At 37.9% G+C, this 27,739-nt stretch overlaps 1 protein-coding gene across 3 annotated transcripts in view; it reads left to right on the forward strand.

Annotated features, from left to right (window-relative positions):
- Positions 1 to 27,739, forward strand: part of LOC115209602 (trifunctional purine biosynthetic protein adenosine-3) — a 57,435-nt gene that overhangs the window by 3,719 nt on the left and 25,977 nt on the right. For all 3 annotated transcript variants that reach the window (XM_029778042.2, XM_036501471.1, XM_036501470.1), the window contains exons 2-11: positions 2,164 to 2,310; positions 3,697 to 3,819; positions 4,688 to 4,835; positions 6,653 to 6,764; positions 8,022 to 8,090; positions 10,974 to 11,099; positions 13,413 to 13,500; positions 15,658 to 15,743; positions 18,223 to 18,391; positions 20,530 to 20,746. In XM_029778042.2, the coding sequence (XP_029633902.1) occupies positions 2,164 to 2,310; positions 3,697 to 3,819; positions 4,688 to 4,835; positions 6,653 to 6,764; positions 8,022 to 8,090; positions 10,974 to 11,099; positions 13,413 to 13,500; positions 15,658 to 15,743; positions 18,223 to 18,391; positions 20,530 to 20,746 (1,285 nt within the window). The remainder of the gene's footprint in view (positions 1 to 2,163; positions 2,311 to 3,696; positions 3,820 to 4,687; positions 4,836 to 6,652; positions 6,765 to 8,021; positions 8,091 to 10,973; positions 11,100 to 13,412; positions 13,501 to 15,657; positions 15,744 to 18,222; positions 18,392 to 20,529; positions 20,747 to 27,739) is intronic.

Raw genomic sequence — 27,739 nt, forward strand, 5'->3', positions numbered from 1 at the left:
TTATAGTCGTGATTCATATCGAGCCCGTCTGGCTATTAGCGCGCGTCTACGATGAGTCTACGATTTTACAAATAATTTAACAATTTTTTATTCCATTTTAATGCATAATTTTTCGTGTGTCAATGGCGGCGGAGTTGGCGTCCACACTCAAACACCTGCACCTGTGTTTGCTTCTCCCTCTTCTTCCCTCCCTCGTGAAGCTGTGGGGAAGGGAGTGTAAGGAAATCAACGTCGTAAAGCGTTGTCAAGGAGACCAGCGTTCTTTTAGAACAACGACTTCATGGCTTGAAGACACCAAAACAGAAATGGCTAAGAAAGCCCGAATTGGCATCTATAAGGGAAGTAACTCTCTAAAAATGCTTATATAGTTATTTCCCTTACAAATCCGAGCAACGCCGGGCGATACTGCTAGTATATATATATTGGTTTCAATCATTACATGTAACTTAAGAGACCTATAAAACGTCCAACATATGTAGACAGAAAATCCTATGGAAATAGTTAAACTATAAAAATTTCCTCATGCTACCATAAATACTTCTTTCTAATTTAGGCACAAGGCTAGCAATTGTATGGGGAGGTGGTAGCTGTTTACGTCAACCACAGTACTTGTTCTTTTTTTTATTAATTGAATGAAAAGCTCAAATAACATCAGCAGGATTTGAAGCCAGAACATAAAGAATCAGAAGAAATACCACAAGGTATTTTTTCCAACACTATGATTTTGCTTGGTTATTACTAACAGTAGTAACTAAGCAAAATCATAAAGTGAAGGTGCATGGCTCAGTGGTTAGAGCATCGAGCTTATGATCCTGAGGTTGTAATCTCAAATCCCGGACTGGGCTGCGTGTTGTGTTCATGGGCAAGACACTTTATTTCACATTGCTCCAGTTCACTCAGCTGTAGAAATGAGTTGCGACGTCACAGGTGCCAAGTTGTATCGGCCTTTGCCTTTCCCTTGGATAACAGTGGTGTGGAGAGGGGGGGCAGTATGCATGGGCGACTGCTGGTCTTCCATAAACAACCTTACCTGGACTTGTGCCTGGGAGGGTAACTTTCTAGGTGCAATCCTATAGTCTGTGTCGTGACCGAAGGGGGTCTCAGTACTACTATTATAATTTGTAATTTAGGCACAAGGCCAGCAATTTTTGTGTGGAGGAGTTTAATTAATTAAATTATTTCCCAGTATTTTATTGGTTTTGTTGGCCCCTATAGATGAAAGCAAAAATTGATTGTGGCAAGATAGAACCCAGTAGATTCTGTAAAGTGGTTGGCATTAGGAGAGGCATCCAGCCATAGAAACCATGTCAAAACAGAGAACTGGAACCTGATGCAGCTCCTGTAAAACCATCCAACCCATGCCGGCATGGAAAACGGGCATAAAATTATAATGAAAAAAAAAAAGGATCTAGAACAAGGACTACAAGGCAATTTATCTGACACTATAGATTCTGCCAATCTGCCACGTTAACCTCCTCAACCAATAGTAAATTCACACATATTAAGTATTTTTCTAAATCATGTAGTGATCATTTGAAGACATAAGTAACAAACAAAACAATTATCTCTTCCGTGTTTATATCCCAATTTTTGTAAACTAATGATTGGTTGTCATAAAGTTTTCAGTGGAACAATCACTGCCTTACTGCGTTTCTAATATCCAGATTGACAAGAAATTGCCTGTGTATCCTTCAGGAAAGCTGATATTTTTGCTTGAAACTAACTACTCATTGGTTTGTTTGTTGTTTTCTTATTTGCCAAAGTATACATCATTTACCAACGTATATCAGTGAACCATTCACAATTATAACTAACTTTCACAATTTTAGTTGACTAAATTTCACCCAACAAATCACTTGTAAAAGACAGTGGCCAAATTTGTTGCACAGCGGGATCAAACGTAAGATCACAATGTTGTGATGCAAAATTCATAACACAGTCATGCTGGCATCTATTCATAAGAAATTATAACTGGCACTTAAGTTATGAATAAATTTCGAATTTATATATTATTCAAAATGTAGAGCCTTAATCACAAAATACTGTTGAGTAAGATGCTAAGATTTTATTTAAAACTTTATTATTGCAGAATTATCTCCCTTGCTACTTAACCGTTTAGTCTTGAGCTTAAACAAAACAAAAAAGCTTCTCTATTTTTTGCAGTGAAAACCCAGAAAATATTGATTCTTGGTGGTGGCGGTCGTGAACATGCGCTAGCCTGGAAGATTGCTCAATCTGACCAAGTTCTTAGTGTGTACACGTCTCCAGGAAATGCAGGAACAGCGCAAAATGGTAAAATCACTAATGTTGGTACGTGTATATTTGTTTTTCTTATTGTCACTCATTGTTATTATGAGCCAAAGAGAGATCTTCCGCATGATCATTCAACTTTGCTAGAAATATCAGTCAAATATCCCTCATATTGCACCAGCCTATCTTTAAAAGTGTTGGGGTGCAAGAGCACATTACTTAATCCTCAATTTCCTTAAAAATGACACTTTTAGTCAAGGCTGGAATCAAAAGTCTGCTGGATCACAGATAACCTTGGGTTAAACAAGAACAGCATCTAGCAAACAGATAGCTTTTATATGGCCATTGGACCTGTATCAGCTAAACTATCAGCTATTATATACCTGGTCATAAATAACATCCAGTTATTTCTTGATTGTGCCCTTCTTTTCCATCTTGACTGAATAAAGCAGTGAAATTGAGATGGTAAAGAAGTACATCTTCTTGGAGCACAGTGAATATAGACTGAGACATGGAAGGCGTTTACATCAATGGCAATGTCGTGTATGAACTTTGATATGCAAGTGAGATATGGGCTGCTACAAAGAAGTTCCTGGCTTTAAGGGTATCGCAAAGGCCTGACTGAAGGCCCAACCTTCCAAGTTCTTTTACAGGGCTTAGGCTGCTGCAATAGTGTGTGAATCTGAAAGGGGAATGTGTTGAATAAAACCATAATTAACTGATCCTCCTATATTTCCTTTTACCCAAAGTCAGGAACTTTTCAGCACCCCCATACATACACACACATTCACATCACATTTCGGTTCACATATAAGTGAGAAAGTACACTATACACAGAGTTTATATCTCCATCTTTATTAAAATCTAACAAAATACTCTTGTGGCATGTAAAAAGCACCAACCGATCGTGGGTGCTGTCAGCCTCCCCTGGCACGTAAAAGGCACCCACTACACTCAGAGTGGTTGGCATTAGGATGGGCATCCAGCTGTAGAAACACTGCCAGATCAGACTGGAGCCTGGTGCAGCCTCCTGGCTTCCCAAACCCCGGTCGAATCGTCCAACCCGTGCTAGCACGGGAAACGAACTTTAATCGATGATGATGATGAATGAATGCATAGAAGTAGAAATATGGAGTAACAATAATGAAATATCTTAACTGAATAACAAACTCTTATTCACTCTGCTGGGTGGTTGGTGTTAGGAAGGGCATCCAGCCATAAAAACCCTGCAGAAATAGACACGGAAGTCTGGTGCAGGCTCCTAGCTGGTTGGATCCTGTCAAACTGTCCAATCCATGCCAGCATGGAAGGCAGGCACTAAACAATGATAATAGCTACATATACTGAGTACTTCTTCTCTCTTACATACTTGCATGCATGTGCATGCACACATATATATATATAAGGAGTATGTTATGTTTTTATTTATCCATTTTTTGCTTCCAGATCTCAAAGTTAAAGACTTCCCAGGAGTTGTCAGTTGGTGTAAAGAGAATTGTATAAATCTGGTGATTGTAGGACCAGAAGATCCCTTGGCTGCTGGAATTGCTGATTTTCTTCAGGAACATGGTTAGATTTTTGAAGTTTTACTACATGCTTGCAATAGCATTAAGAATCTGTATGTATATAAATAATGTATAAAGTGTATAGTGTCTGTGTGCTCTCCTGCTAACTATAGACCAACATATCTTTTACCTTTTATTTGTTTCAATCATTTGACTGTGGCCATGTTGGGGCACCACCTTGAAGGGTTTTAATCAAATGAATCGATACCAGTATTTAATTTTTTATGTCTGGTATTTATTCTATCAAGTATTGTTGAACTACTATGTTATGGGGACTAAACCCTTTTGTTACCATATTTGAGATGCTCTGTGTTTCTTTCAGTTAGTTAATGCCCTAGAAATATCACATTGCCTTGGTATTGTTATCTTATTTTATTTAACACACTCACACACACACACACTTAATGGTTTTTTGGGGCCTGCAATCGCCTATATTATTGATTCTGTTATTTTTAAATTGTTATACTAGATAATGAGAGTCAATGGTATGTTACATTAAACTCTACTATTCGCTTCTATTTAACTCAACGTTTCTGATAATGGGATATCTTTTGTATCCTTGAAACAGCTGTAAGACTACCTTTTTCTTTATAAAATGTCCTACAAATTTCACACTGCCTTGGATTTATTGTCTCACTTTATTTAACACACTCACACACACATATATATATATATACATATGTGTGTGTGTGATGCTTATTTTGGGCCTGCAATTGCCTATATTATTGATTCTGTTGTTATCATTTTTAAATTGTTACACTAGCTAATAACAGAGTCAATGGTATCTTCACAAATTATTTTTTCATGAATTTTTTTTTTCTTCGTCAACTGTTTGTTCCATATTGATATATATCTTTTTTTTTTTTCTGAAGGAATTGAATGTTTTGGCCCCAGTGCTAAAGCAGCTCAAATTGAAGCTAGCAAAGAATTTGCAAAGAATTTCATGATTCGTCATGATATTCCAACTGCTCGTTTCAAGACATTCACCAAGGCAGATGAGGCCTGTGAACACATTCGAAGGTGAGTTGCTCACTTTTCTCACATGTATCCCATAGTTATCATTGATTTAATATTTATTTTTACTTTTTACTTACTGGTATGGTTTTTCAGTAAGTCTTCTATTCATATATATCATGCTTGTTTTTTTTTTCTATTATCTACTTAGCTCTTTTCTATCTTGCCTGGATCCTCTGTGCCTATCATATGTCTGCAATGGTGTAGTTATTTGAAATCTATCATTATCATCATCATCATTATTGTTTTAATGCCCACTTTTCCAAACTTACATGGGCCAGATGGAATTCATTGAACCAGATTTTCTGCAACTGGATGTCCTTCCTGCTATCAACCCTCGCTTGTTTTCAAGCATGGTAATTATTCTTGATGACTAGACATGTTTCATAGAAAATGGGAAACAACATCACTTTTATGATGGTGACACTTGTTTACAAATATCGTATGAAGTCAAAACAATTTGGTTCATACACACATTCATACATATGAGAGTGAACTGAAAAGCTCATAAGCTGGCTATAAAGTAGTGATGCTAGAGCTTTGAAATCTTCCATGCATTAATTTCATTTCCCTATTAATAATTGCCTTGTTACTCTCCAGATAGACTGACTGTTAAAAGAAGACTTCAGAAGTAACTAACAGAAACTTTTCTAGAAAATGGACATAATTTGGCATTAGGTACCTACAGAAAAAAGGTTTACCCCCAAAAAGACATTTATGCTGATATGGTAGCTGCATTAGGGGATGACACTCCAGCTTTACCAACAGATTAAAAGTAGGCAGCTGAATTTAGGAGGGGAAGATGACCAAAGGTCTGGACGTCCTGCGATTACCACCATGGATGAAAACATTGATCATGTTCACCACATGGTGATGGATGACATGTGATTGACTATAAATCAAATAGCCAATGCCACTAGCATAATCTGTGAGATAGTTAAGAATATTCTGGGCAATAAATTTGACATGATGGAGGTTTCTGCTTAGTGGCTGCCACATCTGGCACCTGATCAAATGCACATCACGCTGATCACATCACGGGAAAATCTGACATTGTTTGAGATAGACCCAACTGATTTACTTGAATATTTCTTAACCCTATAGAGGCCATTGTTGTGATTTATATCTGTCTAAATAACACATACCCATATACACACACTTATTCTAAACATAGTATTATATTTACATCATAAATATCAACATCAAAATAAAAATCAAATGGAAATTGTAGTTGTGATACCTGTGCCGGTGGCACATAAAAAGCACCATCCAAACGTGGCCAATGCTAGCGCCGCCTTGACTGACTTCCGTGCTGGTAGAAAGTACCAACCAATCGTGGCTGCTGCCAGCTTCCCCTGGCACATAAAAAGCACCCACTACACTCATGGAGTGGTTAGGAAGGGCATCCAGCTGTAGAAACACTGCCAGATCAGACGAGCCTGGTGCAGCCTCCTGGCTTCTCAGACCCTGGTCGAACCATCCAAGCCGTGCTAGCATGGAAAACAGACGTTAAACGATGATGATGATGATGATATCAGTTTTACAGCCTGTATGACAATTCTCTTGACCAAAATATAAACAACTAAACAGTTGGTCTGAAAGAAGATAAAACTGAGAATTGATAGTCCAATAAAGTAGTTTATTTGTAATAAATTTATGGTTTCATACTTTACTCCAGTAAGTGTATGATGTAACATACTAGATTTGTTTTTTCCGCAAAATATACCTGTGAAATAGGGATGCGTCTTATGTGCTGGCAAATACAGAATTTGATTTTACTGAATACACCAACATATAATTTGTTTTTCCTTTGTTTACTAAAGTGCTCCATATAAAGCATTAGTGGTGAAGGCAAGTGGGTTGGCTGCTGGCAAAGGAGTGGTTGTCGCTAGATCAGTGGAAGAAGCTTGTCAATCAGTTAAGGATAATCTTGAGGTAAAGTAGCCATATTTAACCAACCTAAAATTTCTCTAGTCTTTATCTCCACCATTCGTCACTTGCCACTATCAGCTCTTTATATACTTCCGTTTTCTTCCATAACTACCTGGTTACTTTACCTGTATATTTCTTCTCTTTGTGCTTCACCTGTTTCTCTTTTCCTCTAAGTTTGAAACTGGTTTTTTTCCACTCTCCCTCGCTACTGTATTTCCTAGCATGCAAGTCACATTTTTCAAACCAAACTTTACTACTAAAAATCGGAAGTCAGTTTATACACCAAGACAGCTTTGGCAGACTGGAAATTCCATGAGAAACTGCAACAGAATTTGGAAAGATAGTGATGCTTGAATGTTTGCACTACCTGTTTACACTTTATCTACATCAGCATATATGCTGAAAAGTGCAGTATTTGATTGCATACTCTTCTATATCTGCTCTTCCCATTCTCCTTTCACTTCACCCATCCCCATAATTCTTGTAACCTTCTTATCTCAAACTCATCCTCTGGTAATCTTCATGTTTCTCATTGGTATTCTTTCTACTCTTCTTCATAATTTACTCATTTCTCTGTTTCCCTCTAGTACTCTGCTTGTCTTCATAGCTCACTCCACCATCTGCCTATTACTCTTTTACTTGTTTCAGTCATTTGACTGCGGCCATGCTGGAGCACCGCCTTTAGTCGAGCAAATCGACCCCAGGACTTATTCTTTGTAAGCCTAGTACTTATTCTATCGGTCTCTTTTGCCAAACTGATAAGTTATGGGGACATAAACACACCAGCATCGATTGTCAAGCGATGTTGGGGGGACAAACACAGACACACAAAAACACACACACACAAACATATACATATATACGACGAGCTTCTTTCAGTTTCCGTCTATCAAATCCACTTACGAGGCTTTGGTCAGCCCGGGGCTATGGCAGAAGACATTTGACCAAGGTGCCACGCAGTGGGACTGAACCCAGAACCATGTGGTTGGTAAGCAAGCTACTTACCACACAGCCACTCCTGCGCCTATCTCAATGCCTATCTTAATGTTTCCTACTTATATACCAACCATCTCCACTGCAGTTATACTCTCTCCTCTCAACCACAGCTGTACTCTCTTCATTTAACTGCAATTGTACTCTCTCCTCTCCACTACAGCTGAACTCTCTTCATCAAAACTGTACTTTCCTTTCTATTACAACCATACTCCCCCACCCCACCCCTAATCCTATTCACTGAAGATTTTTCACTATTTTGTTCAGGACAAGATATTTGGTGCCGCTGGTGAGACTGTCATTATTGAAGAATTACTTGAAGGAGAAGAAGTGTCTGTAAGTCAACAATTCATTAATGCTCTGTGAATTTCATATGAAGTTCAGTAATTAGGTGGCAAGTAATGCTGTTCAATGGGTTTCAAACCCTACAGAGGACATTGTTGTGATTTATATCTGTCTAAATTACAAAGATACCCATACACACACACACACACACACACACAGCCGTTCAAGAATTTGGACTTGGAGATCTCCATTTCCAGCGACTTTGAGGGCCACCTCCCAGTGGTGTCGGGCGTCAACGAAGAGCCCCCAAATACAACAAGACGACCAAAATTCTTTTTTTTTTCCCCCCAAGGTCTGGGGTCTCCCGCCCCCTAAGCCCTAGACCATCACCTAATCACCCTTGCCCGTCTTGTTGCTTAACAACAACAACACACACACAGTTATTCTAAACATAATACTGATTTCAAACTTTGGCACAAGGCCAGCAATTTCAGGGGAGGGGTTCAGTCTACTGAATCAACCCTAGTGCTCAACTGGTACTTATTTTATTGACCCCAAAGGATGAAAGGCAAAGTTGACCTCTGAGGAAAGACAGATGAAATTCCACGAAGCATTTTGTCCAGCATGATAACAATTCTGCCAGCTCAATTGCCTTAATCCTAAACATAATGTTAAATAATATCATCATCATCGTTTAACATCCGTTTTCCGCACTAGCACAGGTTGGACGGTTCGACCAGGGGCTGCACCAGGCTCCAGTCTGATCTGGCAGTGTTTCTACAGCTGGATGCCCTTCCTAACGCCAATCACTCTGCGAGTGTAGTGGGTGCTTTTTACGTTCCACCGGCACAGGTGTCGGGAGTCTGGCATCGGCACGATCGGTTGGTGCTTTTAACGTGCCACCGGCACGGAAGCCAGTCAAGGCGGCGCTGGCATCGGCCACGTTCGGATGGTGCTTTTTATGTGCCACTGGCACATCCTCTAGGATTTGACCCCATTCAGCAAGAGATCTTCTATGTGATCACTCGATCTGCTTGAAATATTTGTCAAAATTCATATCTCACCCTTAAAAAAAGATGAATTCCTTTGGATCATCTTATGATGTAGTTTGAGACACTACTAGAAGATGAGATAGTGATTTCTGGTACAGAAGGGACCTGGAGCTAAATTGCAACGTCATCATTGTCATTTTAATGTTCACTTTAGCATGCCTGCATGGGTCAGATGAATTTTATTGAGGCAGTTTTCTGTGGTTGGGTGCCCTTCCTGTTGCCAATCCTCACCTGTTTCCATGCAAGGTAATATTTTCTCATGGTCAGACATATTTTTCATGGAAGACTGGAAACAAACAACCTCAGTTGTATATCATGGTAATGCTCATTTACAACTATCACATAATGTCAAAACAAGGGTATACACACACACAGCAGCCTTCTTTCAGTTTCCTTCTACCATATCCACCAACAACACTTAGGTCAGCATGGGTCTACTGCAGAAGACACCTGTCCAAAGTGTCACACAGTGGGATTGAACTCAAGGTCACATGGTTGGGAAGCAAACTCTTTAACCACATGGCCATGCTTGTGCCAACCCCAATTATTCACAGTACACAGTCATGGGTCTAATGTTTTAAAGGACGTTCAGCACTTAGGTTTTTGTTTCTTTACTTTCTGAAAATGTCTTAAATTTGTAGAACCAGACAACCCGCAATGAAATATTTCTTCATAAATGCCAATCCTGATTTTACTTTGCATATGGTATCTGTTTAGGTATCATCCATCTATCGGTGTATGTCTGCACATGCAAGGGTGTAGGTCTTTGTGCTTCTTTGTCTCAACATCACATGATTGTTGTAAATGGACACCACTATCAAACAACCAGTGTCCTTCATTTGCAAAGCTTGCCTGGCCATGGAAAAATATCACCTTCCTTGGAAATGGGTCTGAGTTGGTGACAAGAAGGGAATCTGAACATACAAAATCTGCCTCGACAATCTGAACCACTTGTAAGAACAAACTTGTAGTGAATTGTCCCCTTGTAATTCCACCAGACATAAATCATCAACTTGTGTTCAAAATGCCCTTGTTTGGTGAAGCTGTTTCAGAAGCTGGCCCTTGCTTAACACTGCCTCTGCCTTTTGGGATTGCAGGAAAATATCTCCCTTAGATTACTACGTGTTCTGATCCCTAACTCTCTTCTTGTGCTTGCGATGCTTCATCAATCAAGGAGAGATGGACACTTCAGTGAAGGAGTCCTTCACCTCAAAGGAGAAGAACTGGCATTAGTATGCGATCAAAGAACTGACAGGAAGGTGGCTTCAGACGATGCACCACAATGGTCCCTACTTTGAATGCTCGGCTGCTTTTGTTGTAACTAGATGAATAAAGCAAATATGTTACCAAAATGTTGCAAAACTTTTGACACACCACAGTATGTATTTTTATTCATATATACATAATTGACAAGTGCGTTATGATGAGATTTTGGGTAGAGGAAACCATGGGAAGGCCTAATATATGTGTATGTATATTTGTTGAGTTGCGTCACTTTTTGTTATTGATATATCTGACTAAACATTATTGAAAGTAGTGAGTCAGCATGGTCACAGTCCAATGACTGAAACCAGTGAAAGAATAGAGACTTACTTTTTGCAGTGCAAGGAGACAGTAGAAATGTAGCTGGAACCTCATTTGAAACAGCAAGGCACTTTTATTTTTGTCACACAATAGGAACCTTCAACTAACAGCTGTTGCAATATTTTGCATCACTTATATGCTGATGTGAGTTTGCATACAAGTGATGTGACAAACAGCTGGGTTTACTTATATATTAATGTATACACATTACTAGATATAATACCACAATTTATACATATCTTGAATAATTATTTTATGTTGAATGTATTATTTTCTTTCAAATCTCTTCTCTTTTTAGTGTCTTGCTTTCACAGATGGAAATACTGTTGCTATGATGCCTCCTGCTCAGGACCACAAACGTCTTAAAGATGGGGATTCTGGACCCAATACTGGTGGAATGGGTGCTTACTGTCCTTATCCAAAGGTATGTTTCTTGATTTATTATAACCATTGTATTCGCCCTTTAGCATTCAGGTTATTCTGTCAAATATAATGTTTATTTATTGATATTGCTTTCAATTAATCATACATTATCTCATCTCTTTGAGGTTTCAATGATGTGATTGTTTACTTTTAGAATGACATTGTAGGGTAAGTGTGAGAAGCTGGATCTAGCTAGTTTGAACATAAAGCAGGTAAAATATTTTGGCCAGATATCATCATCATCATTTAGCATCCGTTGTCCATGCTGGCATGGTTTGGACGGTTTAACTGGGCTGGCATGCTGGAAGACTGCATCAGACTCCAGTCTGATTTGGCATGGTTTTCTACAGCTGGATACCCTTCCTAATACAAACCACTCTGAGAGTGCAATGGGTGCTTTTATGTGCCACCAGCACAGGTGCCATTTGTGTGACACTGGATGCATTTAAATGGCCGGTTTAAATAATTAAAGAAATGTGGCATGACTTTACCATTTGATAATTAAAACCAGTGACAAAAGACAAAAGTGATGGTGCATGGCCTAATGGTTAAGGTATTGCACTCACAATCACAAGATTGCGATTTCAATTACCAGATCAGGTGGTGCATTGTGTTCTCGAGCAAAACACTTTGTTTCCCATTGCTCCAGTCCACTCAGCTGTAAGCAAATAACCTTGCGATGGACTGGCATCCCATTCTGGGAATATGTTGTGATCTTGGTTCCTTATGGGTTTTGCAAACATTGTAAGCAACCTTGTGAGTCCTAGGACTCGAGAAGTAATGTCTGATGGTTGATGATAATGAAAAGACAAAACTAAAGCGATACTTGTTGTTATGGTTATCAGATTTACATCTTCATCGACAGTGCCACTGGATTGATAGAGCTACAGTATTGTTTGTCCTTTTTTGATATCAACTCACCTGATATGGTCGTAGGATACAATCTACTTGTTTTAAAGTGATCAAAATTAAATCCATTGAAACTTAATTTTTTCCAAATACAAGCTTCGCAATGATAAATAAATTTTTCTTAATTCCTTATTTTCAAAATTAATTGAAGGGCAATATAGTTCAACAGTAGTACAATAACAAAAGGGTTTAATGAGCGTGATCGTTGCCAACTGGCTTCCGTACCCGTGGCACGTAAAAGGGCACCATTCGAGCGTGATCGTTACCAACGTTGCTTCACTGGCACGTGTAAAAAAATTCGAGCGAGGTCATTGCCAGTACCGCCTGACTGGCCCCGTGCAGGTGGCACATAAAAAGCACCCACTACACTCTCGGAGTGGTTGGCATTAGGAAATGCATCCAGCTGTAGAAACTCTGCCAGATCAAGACTGGAGCCTGGTGCAGCCATCTGGTTGCCAGCCCTCAGTCAAAACCGTCCAACCCATGCTAGCATGGAAAACGGACGTTAAATGATGATGACTGTAAATTTCTCTTATAAATTGAAATCAATTTTGTTAGGCGATATGATATGCTTGAGAAGACCTGTTGAGTCAAGTAAAACCAAAATCGTATCTGTGGTCACTTCCCCCTGACTGGCCCCCATTCTAGTGGCATGTAAAATGCATCATCCAAACATGGTCGATGCCAATGTCCCCTGACTGACTCCCATGCTGGTGGTACATAAAGAGCACTATTCAAATGTGATTGATGACAGGCCCGTCTGACTGGCTCCTGTGCTGGTGGCACGTAAAAAGCCCCCAGAGTGGTTGGCGTTAGGAAGGGCATCCAGCTGTAGAAACATTGCCAGATCAGATTGGAGCCTGGTACAGCTGCTGGCTTTCCAGACCTCAGTCAAACCGTCCGGCCCATGTCAACATGGAAAACGGACGTTTAACAATAATGATGGCTTGTCCATATTCATGTTTTGTCTTAGATAAAGATATTTAATACTCATTAACAAAGCTTTATGAAGGTAGCATGAGAAAGAAAGGATCAGCACTATATGATAGCAATACTACATCAAACAAATATTTCATTAGACTAGGTGCTGGAATCAAATTATTCCATGAGCTAGGCAACAACAGCAGGAAACCAATTAAATATTTCTTTTTTTATTACAAGACTTAGAATTTTAGCAGTTTAAATCACTAATCAAGTTCACTAGACTTTTCTTTGCTTAAAATCTACGAAACCAAATAAAACCAAATAAAATTTTAAGTGATAAACCAAATAAAATTTTAAATATTTCAATGATTATAAGATTTAGATATTGAGTTGTTTTTTTTTTTCTTTTGCATATATGTTTATTTGAATTTTGGTGTTATTTTTTTCAAATCATCATCTTTAATTTGTTTCAATGTATCAGATTACAGAGTCTGAACTTAAACTTGTTAAAGAGACTGTTCTACAAAAAGCTGTTGATGGACTGAGATCAGAAGGAATGCCATTTGTAGGTAAGTAAATACCTGACAACTTACTCCCTGTAGCATTCAGATTATTCTGTCAAATGTAATAGTTATTGACATTGTTTTGAATATGTCATGCATTATCTCATGGCTTTGAGATTTCAAGGATAACATTGTTTATTTTTAGATTGCTATCGTAGGGTAGGTGTGAGAAGCCAGATCTAGCCAATTTTAACATAAAACAGGTAGAATATTTAGTTAGGCTGGATATGGTCAGTTTAAATGCTAAAGGGTTAATGTACCTTTTTGACAAAAAAAAATTAAAATCTTTATAATAGATTCATATTAGGTGAGAGCTTCTGTTACTTAGGAAACCTAATTAGCAACAATAAAAGGATATACTGAGAGCATAGCAGCCAGAATTAGAACATGGTGGAGAAAGTTTGGGGAACTATTATCCCTGATGATGAGATGTGGATTCTCTTTCCAGTCTATGAACTATGGTGCTGCTTAGTAGTGAAAGAACTGAAAGAAAAACTTGGTAAAAGAGGAAGCATCTGTGATGTGCAAGGGTGATGGCTATGCTAGTATGGACATGTAATAATGGGTGAAGAAGTGCTAGGAGATTCATGTAGAAAGATAGTAGAAGAGGAAGACCAAGGAGGACGTGGGCAAATGTGAAGGCCATTCAGGAAGCTGAGCATCATAAACAAGAAAGAAAGACAAGTGGTAGGAGACTGTGGTGGAGGGACTCATCCCGCCCATGCAAGCATAGAAAATCAAAAAGAAAAAAAATGATGAAGAACATTTTTATGTACTGGATCAGTAACCCAAAGGTCTCGAGATCAAAACCTCTTTTTTACAGTATGACTTTTTCACTAAAATGAAAGCAACATGCCATTTTTGCCTGATTGACAATACCAAATACTCAATCTTGTTTTAAAAATTTCTTTTTAATTACTGACATCCTACACACTGATTAAATCAATGTGATGAGAATAGTAAAATATACCTTTTCTTTTTTTCTTAAGCTTATAAGTAAATGGATTTGGTTTGCTGGAGTTTACATGTACTTTATGTAACATGCATGTGATTTTCCTTCATCCGTGCATACATATGTACATAGGTTCATTTGTTTTACATCTATCTTTCTATATTAGCATTTGTTAAATAGTGACTTATTTTGAGGCAGCATTAGAGAGCAATTGGTAGACAATAAGGAATGTCAGCACACACATACACATTTGGGTTCTGTGCAGTTTCCATTTGCCAATTCCATTCACAGGACATTGGCTGGCTCAAGGCTATAGTAGGAACTATATAGTTTTATATTTTATCACACAGTGAGACATATATATATCATTATTTAATGTCTTCCTTCCATGCTGACATGGGTTGGACGGTTTGACAGGAGCTGGCCAGGCACCATGAGCCTGCACCATGCTTTTGTGTCTGCTTTGACAGAGTTTTTATGGCTGGATGCCCTTCCTAACACCATCAACCCTACAGAGTAGGCTGAGTGCTTTTTACTTGGCACCTGCACAGGCAAGATCAGTTTTGGCGTGATTTTTACAGCTTGATACCCTTCTAAATGTCAGCTACCATGCAGTGACAATTTAGCTATCGCACCGTATATATATATATATCTACACACACACACATATATAGATGTGTGTGTGTGTATATATATATATTTCCATGGGCTTAAAATTATAAAAAAAATTTTTGTTCACATAAACTTTTTAGTTTCATCCAGTATTGGGACCATTATCGTATATATATATATATATATGGCACATAAAAAGCACCATCTGAACATGGCCAATGCCAGCACTGCCTTGACTGGCTTCCATGCTGGTGGCACATAAAAAGCATCAACCAATCGTGGCCCGTTGCCAGCCTCCTCTGGGCCCCTGTGGTAGTGGCACGTAAAAAGCACCCACTACACTCATGGAGTGGTTGGCATTAGGAAGGACATCCAGGCATAGAAACACTGCCAGATCAGACTGGAGCCCGGTGCAGCTTCCTGGCTTCCCAGACCCTAGTCGAACCGTCCAACCCATGCTAGCATGGAAAATGGACGTTAAACGATGATGATGATATGCACACACTATATATATATATATATACACACATTTTTTATATGCTTTTTCATGTGTTATACTCAGCAAACTAATGTAAGCGCTCATGTTTTCATCTTTTCAGGGGTTCTTTATGCTGGTTTAATGCTTACAGCTGATGGGCCTAAAGTTTTAGAATATAATTGCCGTTTTGGTGACCCAGAGACGCAGGTAAAGAAAACCTTTTTCCTTCTTGTTACTTGAAATACTTTGATAAACTCCATTGTCAGTCACATATGTTCTAAAAGTGCTTCAAAGACATTTCTAAACTGTATCAGTGTATGTCAGATTTTTTTGCACTAATCACAAATCATAATAGGTTTAAATATGAGTTTCTTATGAAATTATCTTTTACCATTTCATGTTACTTGTTTCGGTCATTAGACTGTGGCCATGCTAGAACACCACCTTGAAGAATTTAAGTCGAACAAATTGACTTATAATCTTTTTGTAAATTCTGGTACTTATTCTGTCAATCTCTTTTGCCAAAACACTAAGTTACAGGGATGTAAACACACCAACTCTGGTTGTCCAGTGGTGGGAGACAACAATTTTCAAAAAGACACACATTCATATATATATATATTTTATATAAGCCAGTGCCGCCTCGACTGGCTTCCGTGCAGATAGCACGTAAAATGCACCATCCGAATCGTGGCCGAAGCCAGTGCCGCCTCGACTGGCTTCCATGCAGGTGGCACGTAAAATGCACCAATCCGACCGTGGCCGATGCCAGCCTTGCCTGGCACCAGTGCAGGTGGCACGTAAAAAGCACCCACTACACTCACGGAGTGGTTGGCGTTAGCAAGGGCATTAAGCTGTAGAAACATTGCCAGATAAGACCGGAGCCTGGTGCAGCCTTCTGGCTTCCCAGATCCCCGGTCGAACCGTCCAACCCATGCTAGCATGGAGAACGGACGTTAAACGATGATGATGATGGATGATGATTTATATTGTGAAATTTGATTTAATACTAAATTGAATTTTTCCCTGTAAGTTTGGAGTTATACTCCCTTGTAGTGAAGCAACTTGTTGCTAAACCCTTAGTTATAGTTATAATTATATATATATAAAAAAACTTTTTGTATGTTTTTACCGAATATGGTTCTTTTCCATACCAAAACTACTTGGTAAAATTTATTAATTATTAAATTAATAATCCTTTACCTATCTATCTATATATATATATATATTGGCCTGCTCGCTTAGCCAGCGGGGTGGCGTCATTCGAAGGCTAAAACAATGCGAACGCATTGTGACCAGCGATGTGTAGCAACATCTGATGGTCTGGTCGGTCACGTGATATATATAGAAGCCCATCATATATATATATATATATATATATGATGGGCTTCTTTCAGTTTCCATCTACCAGATCCACTCACAAGGCATTTGGTTGACCCAAATTAATAGTAGAAGACACTTGCCCAAGTTGTCATGTAGTAAGACTGGACCAGAAACCATGTGGTTGCGATGCAAACTTCTTTCCACACAGCTACACCTGTGCCTATATTCATATTTACTTTAGTGCTTAATGTTCAGACACAGTTTATGAGCTTGTGATGTACACTGGTGATGTGTGTTTGTGTGTGTATTGTATGTTTTTCCTTCCGAGCATAGGCTGGACGGAATTATTTGTGGCAGGAATTTACAGCCAGATGTGCTTCCTGTTGCCAACCCTTACCCAATTTTCAAATAAGGGGTACTTTTTGTTATTTTGTAGCTCTTAAAATCCACAGTGTAAACATTATATCATCGTTTCACCTAGATGGGATAAGCAAAGCCATAAAAGTTAAGTCCCACAATCATATACACATATAGGCACAGGAGTTACTGTGTGGTAAGTAGCTTGCTTACCAACCACATGGTTCTGGGTTCAGTCCCACTGCGTGGCACCTTGGGCAAGTGTCTTCTGCTATAGCCTTGGGCTGACCAAAGCCTTGTGAGTGAATTTGGTAGACAGAAACTGAAAAAGAAGCCTGTTGTGTATATGTATGTATATATATGTGTGTGTGTGTGTGTTTGTCCCCCCCAACATCGCTTGACAGTTGATGCTGGTGTGTTTACGTCCCTGTCACTTAGCAGTTCAGCAAAAGAGACCGATAAAATAAGTACTAGGCTTACAAAGAATAAGTCCTGGGGTCGATTTGCTCGGCTAAAGGTGGTGCTCCAGCATGGCTGCAGTCAAATTACTGAAACAAGTAAAAGAAATATACAACAGGTTTCTGTACAGTTTCTTCCTCCCAAATTCACTCACTTTTATAGCCTTAAGATACTTGTCTAAGGAGCCATGCTGAAGGACTGAACCTGAAACTATGTGGTTGTAGAGCAAGCAATCTTCTTACCCAAACAACCATCTGTATCTTCATATAAATATTTAAACCAGCCACATCTGGCCCAAATATTCTACCTGTTTTGTGTTCGAAATGGCTAGATTTGGCCTCTTGTGCCTACTCTCTAATGTCATTCTAAAAGTAAACATTCACATCATCAAAATCTTGAAGCTGACATAATACATCATTAATTCAAAATAATGTGAATAAATAAGCGTAGCATTTGACAGAGAAATCTGAATGCTATAGGGTTAAAAAACAAAACAATTAGTTATTTAAATTGAGATTGTTTTGAAAATGTTCTTCTATTTTTACAGTCCATCCTTCCTCTGCTCAAATCGGATCTTCTCACAGTCTGCACTGCCTGCGTCAACGGTACACTGCAACATACCATGCCAGAATTTGATTCAGTATCCAAAGTCCTTGGTGTTGTCGTCGTTAGTGGAGGCTATCCTGGTTCATATAAGAAAAATCTTCCACTCACAGGTAATGCTCTTTTTTTTATTTTTTTTTTATTAACGACTTGTGTGGTGTGGATTCGAGTCCAGAGTCTGAATTACTATCCCATTGCAATTTCAAATGTCTGCATTGCTTTCAAGAGTCTACTCAAAGGCCTAATTATTCTCCCACTATGCAGTATAATTGTTATATGTGTCATACCTAGACCACATTTAGAATTATAGACTACTAGCAGTATCGCCCGGCGTTGCTCAGGTTTGTAAGGGAAATAACTATATAAGCATTTTTAGAGAGTTATAGCAAAAAAAAATTATGGTAAATTTTTTTTTAAATCGTTGACTCATCGTAGACATTTTTAGAGAGTTACTTCCCTTATATAATAGCGAAAAAATTCATTAAAATGGGAAAAAATGATGGTAAATTTTTTTTTTAATCGTAGACTCATCGTAGACGCGCACTAATACCCAGAAGGGCTCAATATGAATCACGACTATAAGGTTAAACTGCACCGCAAAATGTGGGAGTAAGGAATCTAAATCGTAGGAGACAGACACACAACCTCTCTTTTATATATAAAGATATTCAGTTTTTCTGTCTGATTGATAAATTCATTCAACAAATATACAAGGCATACTCTTAACCAGTGGTTCTTAACTAGGGTCCAGATGACCTTTGTGAGTCTATTTAAGGTTTTGTTGTTAAAATTTATATGCAATAAATTGGTTATACTTTTACAATGCACAAAATATTTTAACAATTTTGTGACATAATTCCTAATAATATTTAACTAAAAATGGTAGGATTTTTTAAACATAGAATAGCTATGAGGATCCAGTAAAGTAAAATAGAGATTAAGGAGGTCCGTAGGCAAAAAATGGTTGAGAACCACTGCCGTATACAGTTATTTGATTTACTAGAAATAGAATCCATATCTCCCTCAGACTGCACTCTATCATCATCATTTAATGGTTACGATCGATTAGTGCTTTTTTACGTCCCACCGGCACAGGTATCACAGCTACAATTTCCATTTTGATTTTCATTTTGATGCTGATCTTACTTGACTCAATAGGTTTCCTCAAGCACAGCAGGTCGCCCTACAATCCAAGGTACTTTTGAATGGGCTGAGTCATAGGCAACGCCCTTGCACACCCCACCCCACCACCTTTTCAACTATCTTTCTATCTATTTTTTTCAACTCTGTCACTAATTCCTTCTCTCTGCTGTGTTCTCTGCCATTCTCCTCCAGCCTCAACTCTGCCAAGGATCATTTTCCACTCTTCTGTTCTCTGTAGTAATAGGAGCCAATTTAGGGCCTTAAACTTACAATTTATGAAGCAATCAGACTCTGGTCGAACCATCCAACCCATGCTTGCATGGAAAACATATGTTAAACGATGATGATGGTGACTGACTCCAGTGAGCTCACCAAGTAACTTACAAGACAAATCTGCTCAGGTGGGAGGGGATGTAGTATTGAGGGAGGTGGCTTTGTACCAGGTGATGAAAGGTTCGAGTATGGTAGACAAATAGATATAACTGATGTCTTGCTGTTGGGAAAATACATGTTTATTTCATTTAGGAAAAAGGGAGATGATACGCTTTATGTCTGTTTTCATTTAAATATTACGTTTTTGCATTTGTTTTGCAAGATTCTTGATGTGGAATTGTGTGTTGAAACATATTTCAGGATGGTCTTTTTTTCTCTTTTTTTTTTATGCCAAATAAACACACACACTATATACCCGTCCTTCACTTCAGCTTTATTATTGATTTTGTTTTGTCTGAAATCTTTTGTTACACGCCCTGTGACCTCTTCAGTGACTCTCCATCTCAAGTGTCTCTTCCTGTCCTGTTTAGTCCATTCTAAAAAAGACAGAATGGACTAAACAGGATAGGAGGAGACATGTGGGAAGGAGAGTCACTGAAGAGGTCACAGGACATGTGACAAAAGATTTCAGAAAAATGGCACTAAAATAATAATAATAACAACAACAAAGTTGAAGTGAAGAATGAGTATATATACTGAATGTGTTTATTTAACAAAAAAAAATGACCATCAACAAAATAAAACAATAATCATTTAAATTGGAATCATTAAATTGGAATCAGTTTGACATTTCGGTAACAAAAAGGGTCATAAATTTTTTTATTTTTTTATTTAGGTCTTGAAGAAGCTGAGGCATCTGGAGTGACTGTTTTCCATGCTGGTACATCTCTCCAAGATGGACAGATAGTGACTTCAGGTGGTCGAGTTTTGGCAGTGGTAGCTAAAGAAAAAGATTTTCAGTCAGCTTCTGACAAAGCCCAGAAGGGGGCATCTTTGATTAAGTTCACTGATGCATTTTATCGAAGGGATATTGGACACAAGATTCTTTCAAGGTAAATTGTCACTTCAGTGAATTTCTGATTTAACAGCTGCACTTTTGCTGCATCCACCTATGATTGCAGCAACAACTACTACATAAACAAATATAAAGATAAAATTGTCTGAAGACCAGTTTTTTCCTATTAACATTTTTTTCTCTTTAATTTCTTTAGGTAAATAGATATTAATGTGAAAATCATACCTTTTTAAAATAGACTGATTGGAATTAAATTTTTAATCAATATTCTACTGAATATTGGAAGAATAAGCATAATTTCATATGTATCCCTATGTAAGAGTTGAATTGACAGTCATAAGAGCATTTGACAAAATGTTTCATATTTGTTTTGCTTTTTTGCACTCTAAGTTCAAATCTCAGTGAGGTTAATTTTCTTTCATCCTATCAAGGTCTATAAAAAAATATACTGATCCAGCTTGATGGATTGCAAGAACTGTAAGAATGCTAGACCAAATGCCTTTGTGGCTTTTAGCCTTTCCTAGAAACCTTTATGAAAGTAGTGGGGAGTGATTCTATCATTAGTGTATTATCATTAGTCTTTCTGTATTGTGTAAGTTCTTAATAGACTTAGTTGTCTCCTCTGGATTTGAAACCGCCTCCCTTGCAATGAATGTCTTGGAAAATCTTTTCGTTTTGTATCTCTTACTTAATCCTACAAGAAAATAGTTAACTTAGAAAAATAAATTAATAATAATACAAAACAGTAATTACTGTACTATTAATTATGACCAGACTTCGAGGGAGAAATATGAGGACTGTGTGGTTCTTGTTTCCAACCTAATTGTCATCATCATCATTGTCTAATGAATCGGGAAATTCAGCATAGCTTTTGTCTAAAGAGATATTTAGTTTTCTGATTCTCTTTGTTACATATATATTTTTATATAAGCATCTATTTAGTTCATTACATATACACATATCCACATATTTGTACAATAGCTTGTTTCATATCCACACATCGCTTTAGTTTGTTGCATATATATAGACACAGGAGTGGCTGTGTGGTAAGTAGCTTGCTCACCAACATCATGGTTCTGGGATTGGTCCCACTGCATGGCACTTGGGCAAGTGTCTTCTACTATATCCTTGAGCTGACCAAAGCCTTGGTAGATGGAAACTGAAAGAAGGCCGTCATATATATATATATATATATGTGTGTGTGTGTCCCACTATCGCTTAACAACTGATGTTGGTGTGTTTATGTCCCCGTAACTTAGCGGCTCAGCAAAAGAGACTGATAGAATAAGTTCTGGGGTTGATTTGTTCGACTAAAGGCAGTGCTTCAGGATGGCCACAGTCAAATGACTGAAACAAATAAAAGAATAAAGGGGTTGGACAAAATAATGCAAAAACCTTAGAATTTCAAACAAATTTATTTTAATATTGGGTAGGACCACCTTTGGCAGTAATTACAGCTTGAATTCTACAAGGTATGGACTCATACAAAGTTTGAATTGTTTCCACAGGAATTTTTGTCCATTCATCAGCTAAAACAGTCTCCAGTTCTTGTAGCGATGATGGTGGAGGATATCAATTCCTTGTTTTTCTAAAATGTACCATAAATGTTCAATAATATCAAGATCTGGGGACTGTGGTGGCCAGATAAGATGTTTAACTTCACTAGAATATTCCTCGTACCATTCAGTAACAACTTTAGCTGTGTTAATTGGTGCATTATCATCCTGAAAGATTGTTTCTCTCCGGAAACAGTTCTGCAACTTTATCATGAATTTGATCAGATAAAATGCTTAAATAGTCATGACTATTAATTCTGCCATGAAGGTAAACCATTGGGCCAGCAGATTTCCAGGATATAGCCCCCACCCCACACCCCAAGTAGTGGTTTTCTGATTGCAGCCCTCCCATGAGCAGCTCCCAGTGAACAATTTTTTGTGGAAACTGGGTTCTCAAGGTGGTCATTAAGCTCTGCAGTAATTTTGGGAGCTGTACTTTTGTGATCCTTTCTAACAATTCACATAAGAGTCTGACAGTCCCTATCTGAAAGTTTAGGTTTGTTTCAACGAGGAGGTTTTTTCCCTCTTTCTCAAAGGCTGTCATTACTATTGAGACAGTACTTTTGGCTGTTTTTGTTATGCTAGCGCCTGCCATAGAAGCACCAACAATTTGACCTTTTTGAAAGGCCGATAGACATGTCATTTTAATGAATTTTAATTACCTTTTTTTGATAATATCTGAAAAGAAACAGCAATTTTAGCAAAACACATTAAGCAACATTAATAATAAATCAAAAAACATAAAAACAAGCTTTTGATGGTTCTATAGATATTTAAAAATTATGATGCTAAGCGTTTCCATTATTTTGTCCAACCCCTCTATATATACATACACATGCATGTGCGTATATATGCTGGTGCTTTTGAAGATTGTAGGAGGTTTGGAGTAAAGTTTTTATTGTCTTCCAGTTTTTCCATATATTGATCATATTAAGCATTCACATCATATTAGACATTGTAAACACCTTGAGACAGAAAATGAGATTCTTGTTGTGAGACTTGTCAGTAGGCCTGTTAAACTCTTCCATTGTCAAATTGATTCATATAATGTATAATATCATGTACATTAAAATCTTCACTGCCAGTTTGCATGTGTGTGTGTGTGTGTGTGTGTGCATGCTTTTAACTTTCTAATCACTGATTTTTCTCATTCACATAAATTAGAATGTTTTATCTTCTATTTTCATATTCGACATCACTAGACGTTATGCTTTTAAGAAAGTTGTATTGTTTCTACGTTGTTTTAACATCGCTTTGTCCATGATGCAGAGAAATGCCATCATTCTCCTTTACCACATGTCACTTCACCTGTAAAACACATTTCCAAACCTGACCTGAACATCTTTTTTTTCTCTCTCTCATGTCATTAGTCTTCTTTTGTCATGGATACATTCTTCTCTTAATGCATGTTATTCAAAGTAGTTTTCACATTATACTTGCATATCCAAATCATTTGTATCCTATCTGTGATCCAGTAATTCTAGTTGCAAAATATGAAGTTATGATCTGATAAAATTATGACAAATCTATTATTGATTGTTCATCGGCATTCTTTTCTCTCCATTGTTTGTCTGTTATGTAACCTACCCGCTAAAACTGCACATGCTTTGGTCTCGATCACAGGTAGCAAAGGATATTAGTTATCTGTATTTAGTATTTTTATTTCAATATTCTCCCAATGTCCCTTACTTCATTGAGTGAATGCACACCCAACAATTCTTGCATAATAAGGTTATTTAGGTACTTGTGAATGAATTCATACATAACTAGAAGTATGATATAGTGCATGTATAAAATGAAAATTTATAGTTCATTAAAATATTACATAAAGTGAAAAATACTGACAATGACTGCTTGAAATTCCAAATCATTTCATCACTAGATACATCTATTTCTTTGTGAACAACTTCATTGACAAAAAAAAATCGCCATAAGTTCATAGTAAATTAGGAGCAAATAAATTTCTGTATTAAAAGAATATTGTCTTTGTTTTCTTTTTCTTTGATTATCTAATATAATAAATGCAAAAACTAATTTCTGTGTGTCAGTGTGTCACACTTAGATCCCCCTCTCTCACTATTCAATGACACTCCTATTATTCCTCATGATGGGGTGAGAGTAATAGTAGGCATAGAGATAGTGAGGGTGGTGATAAAGACAGGCAGATAGAGAGAGAAAGCGAGACAAAGAAATTTAGGGAGAGTTGATGCTTTATTAAAAGTAGTAGTGTTGATGGTGGCAGTGGGAGTAATAAAAGAGAAAGAAAGAGGGAGATGATGTACAACTTTGTTTAACCATGTCTGTTTGACAGAAATTTCTGTCACCAACATACTGAACACTATCATTTTTGTTTTATTTTTTGCTTTCTTTAATACATGCACATACACACATGTACATATACATCATCATCATCATAATCGTTTAATGTCTGCTTTCCATGTTAGCATGGGTTGGACAATCTGACTGAAGATTGGCAAACCAGATGGATGCCCTCCCTAACACCAACCACTCCGAGAGTGTAATGGGTGCTTTTACGTACCACCGGCACGAGGGCCAGTCAGGCTATACTGGCAACAGCCACGCTCAAAGGGTGTTTTTTACGTGCCACTTGCACAGGAGCCAGTCCAGCGGCACTGGCAACAACCTCACTCTTTTTTTTTTTCACGTGCCAAATACACTTTAATTGAAAGAAGGTTTCTCCAAAATTAAACATATCAAATATAATAAATGAGAATGTCAGTGTATCACACTTTTTCAACTTTAATAAATCCTTTCTACTGGAAGCACATGGCCTCAAATTTTGGGGGAAGAGATTAAGTCGATTCTATCGACCCCAGTTCGTAACTGGTACTAATTTTTATCGACCCTGAAAGGATGAAAGGCAAAGACAACCTCGATAGAATTCAAACACAAAATCTAACGGCAGATGAAATACTGCTAAGCATTTTGCCCAGCATGCTAACAATTCTGCCAGCTCACCACCTTAATATGATAATAATAATATGATAAATGTAAATGTCAGTGTGTCACACTTTTTCAACTTTACTCCTAAAGGCCGTAGCCCAACATATCATACCATCTATGGTATGATATGTCAGGCTGACTCCTCTCTTTTACTCTTTTACTTGTTTCAGTCATTTGACTGCGGCCATGCTGGAGCACCGCCTTTAGTCGAGCAACTCGACCCCGGGACTTATTCTTTTTGTAAGCCCAGTACTTATTCTATCGGTCTCTTTTTGCCGAACCGCTAAGTGACGGGGACGTAAACACACCAGCATCGGTTGTCAAGCAATGCTAGGGGAACAAACACAGACACACAAACACACACACATACATATATATATATACATATATACGACAGGCTTCTTTCAGTTTCTGTCTACCAAATCCACTCACAAGGCATTGGTCGGCCCGGAGCTATAGCAGAAGACACTTGCCCAAGACGCCACGCAGTGGGATTGAACCCGGAACCATGTGGTTGGTTAGCAAGCTACTTACCACACAGCCACTCCTGCGCCGTTTACTCTGTGAGTAAATGAAAAACATTCCAGGCCGAATCCAGACCCCACAATCCTGAAGTTTTGGATTCCCAAGTTTTCATTACTGTGATTGTTTTCAGTGATTTTCTTTTTTTGGGGACTTTTTGCAACAAATTTTTTTGTATGATAACTATTTTCATAATCTAAAAACTAACTCTGTGAGTAAATTAAAGACAATCCGGACCTGCAATCCTGAAATTTTGGATTCCCAAGTTTTCATTACTGTCATTGTTTTCAGGGATTTTTTTTTACATGACTTTTTGCAACAAATCTTTTTTTGTATGATGATAATTTTTTAAATCTAAAGGCAAACTCTGTGAGTAAATTAAAAACATTCCAGGTCGAATCTGAACCTGCAATCCTGAAATTTTGGATTCCCAAGTTTTTGTTACTGTGATTGTTTTTGGCGATTTGTTTTACATGATTTTTTTGCGATGAATATGATCATCATTAGGAAATTACTCTGGAGGAAGCAATTGCAACAAATTCTCCAAAACAGATCTTTGCAGATCTTCCCATTCAGGGTCAGTTGCTCAAAAACTATATACTAGCTAATGTTATATATGTGTGTGCATATTTAATATATTTCAGAGTTAAAGGCCTTTGAACTACCTTCACACCTACATTCCATTATGTTATTGAGACATAACTGAAACTTCATCTTTATTCACTGGGATACATCGGAATAATGGAGGTGCAATGGCCCAGTGGTTAGGGCAGCGGACTCGCGGTCGTAGGATCGCGGTTTCGATTCCCAGACCGGGCGTTGTGAGTGTTTATTGAGCGAAAACACCTAAAGCTCCTTGAGGCTCCGGCAGGGGATGGTGGTGATCCCTGCTGTACTCTTTCACCACAAATTTCTCTCACTCTTTCTTCCTGTTTCTGTTGTACCTGTATTTCAAAGGGCCGGCCTTGTCACTCTCTGTGTCATGCTGAATATCCCCGAGAACTACGTTAAGGGTACACGTGTCTGTGGAGTGCTCAGCCACTTACACGTTAATTTCACGAGCAGGCTGTTCCGTTGATCGGATCAACCGGAACCCTTGTCGTCGGAACAGACGGAGTGCTTCCACATCGGAATGGTTTTTACCGTTTCCAGGCTAGTTGGTAGAATTCATCACTATAATCTAACAAACCTAACTATTTAACCTTTTTGTTACTGTATTTATTTTGAGATGCTCTGTGTTTCTTTCAATTACTTTAAAATATAACAAAGAATTTAGTAAAATAACTTAGTTATCATTCAGCCAGTGTTGGGAACATAATTTTGTGATTAAGGTTTGGTGGAAGATTTTAATTCGAAACTTATGAAAACAAGACATTTGTACTCAGAGCCGGAGCCGGTTTCAGCTGGGTTGGTAACGAAAGGGTTAAAGTACAATATGTCAGCTATTTATAACTGGTACTCTGTCCATTACGATGATGAGGATTCTAGTTGATCCAGTCTATGGAACATCCTACTCGTGAAATTAACGTACAAGTGGCTGAGCACTACACACACACACGCACACACATACATGTACTTTTAATGTAGTTCTCAGAGAAATTCAGCGTGACACAGAATATCACAAGGCTGGCTCTTTGTGAATTACAGTTAAAACCTGTTTTTTGCCAGCTGAGTGGACTGGAGCAATGTGAAATAAAGTATCTTCTTCAAGGACAACAACACGTGACCAGGAATCAATACTTCCTTGTACAGCTGACCTTATGGGGCCAACAAGAGTTTAGTAACTTCTTTTTTTTTTTAGTGCAATGCAGATGACTGAATGCAAATTATCAATTTAGAAGCCAACTTGTTGATTCAGCTGCTATTTTTGAACTTTTTAAAAACGTAAAACATTTGGCATCCGAGAGTATTGTAGTTCACTTGAAGCATTGTGTATTGTTTGTAAAATATGTGTCTTGAATGGCACAACAATAGACTATAATAACTGT

Source organism: Octopus sinensis, linkage group LG3 (genome assembly GCF_006345805.1).
Source record: "Octopus sinensis linkage group LG3, ASM634580v1, whole genome shotgun sequence".
NCBI lineage: Eukaryota > Metazoa > Mollusca > Cephalopoda > Octopoda > Octopodidae > Octopus > Octopus sinensis.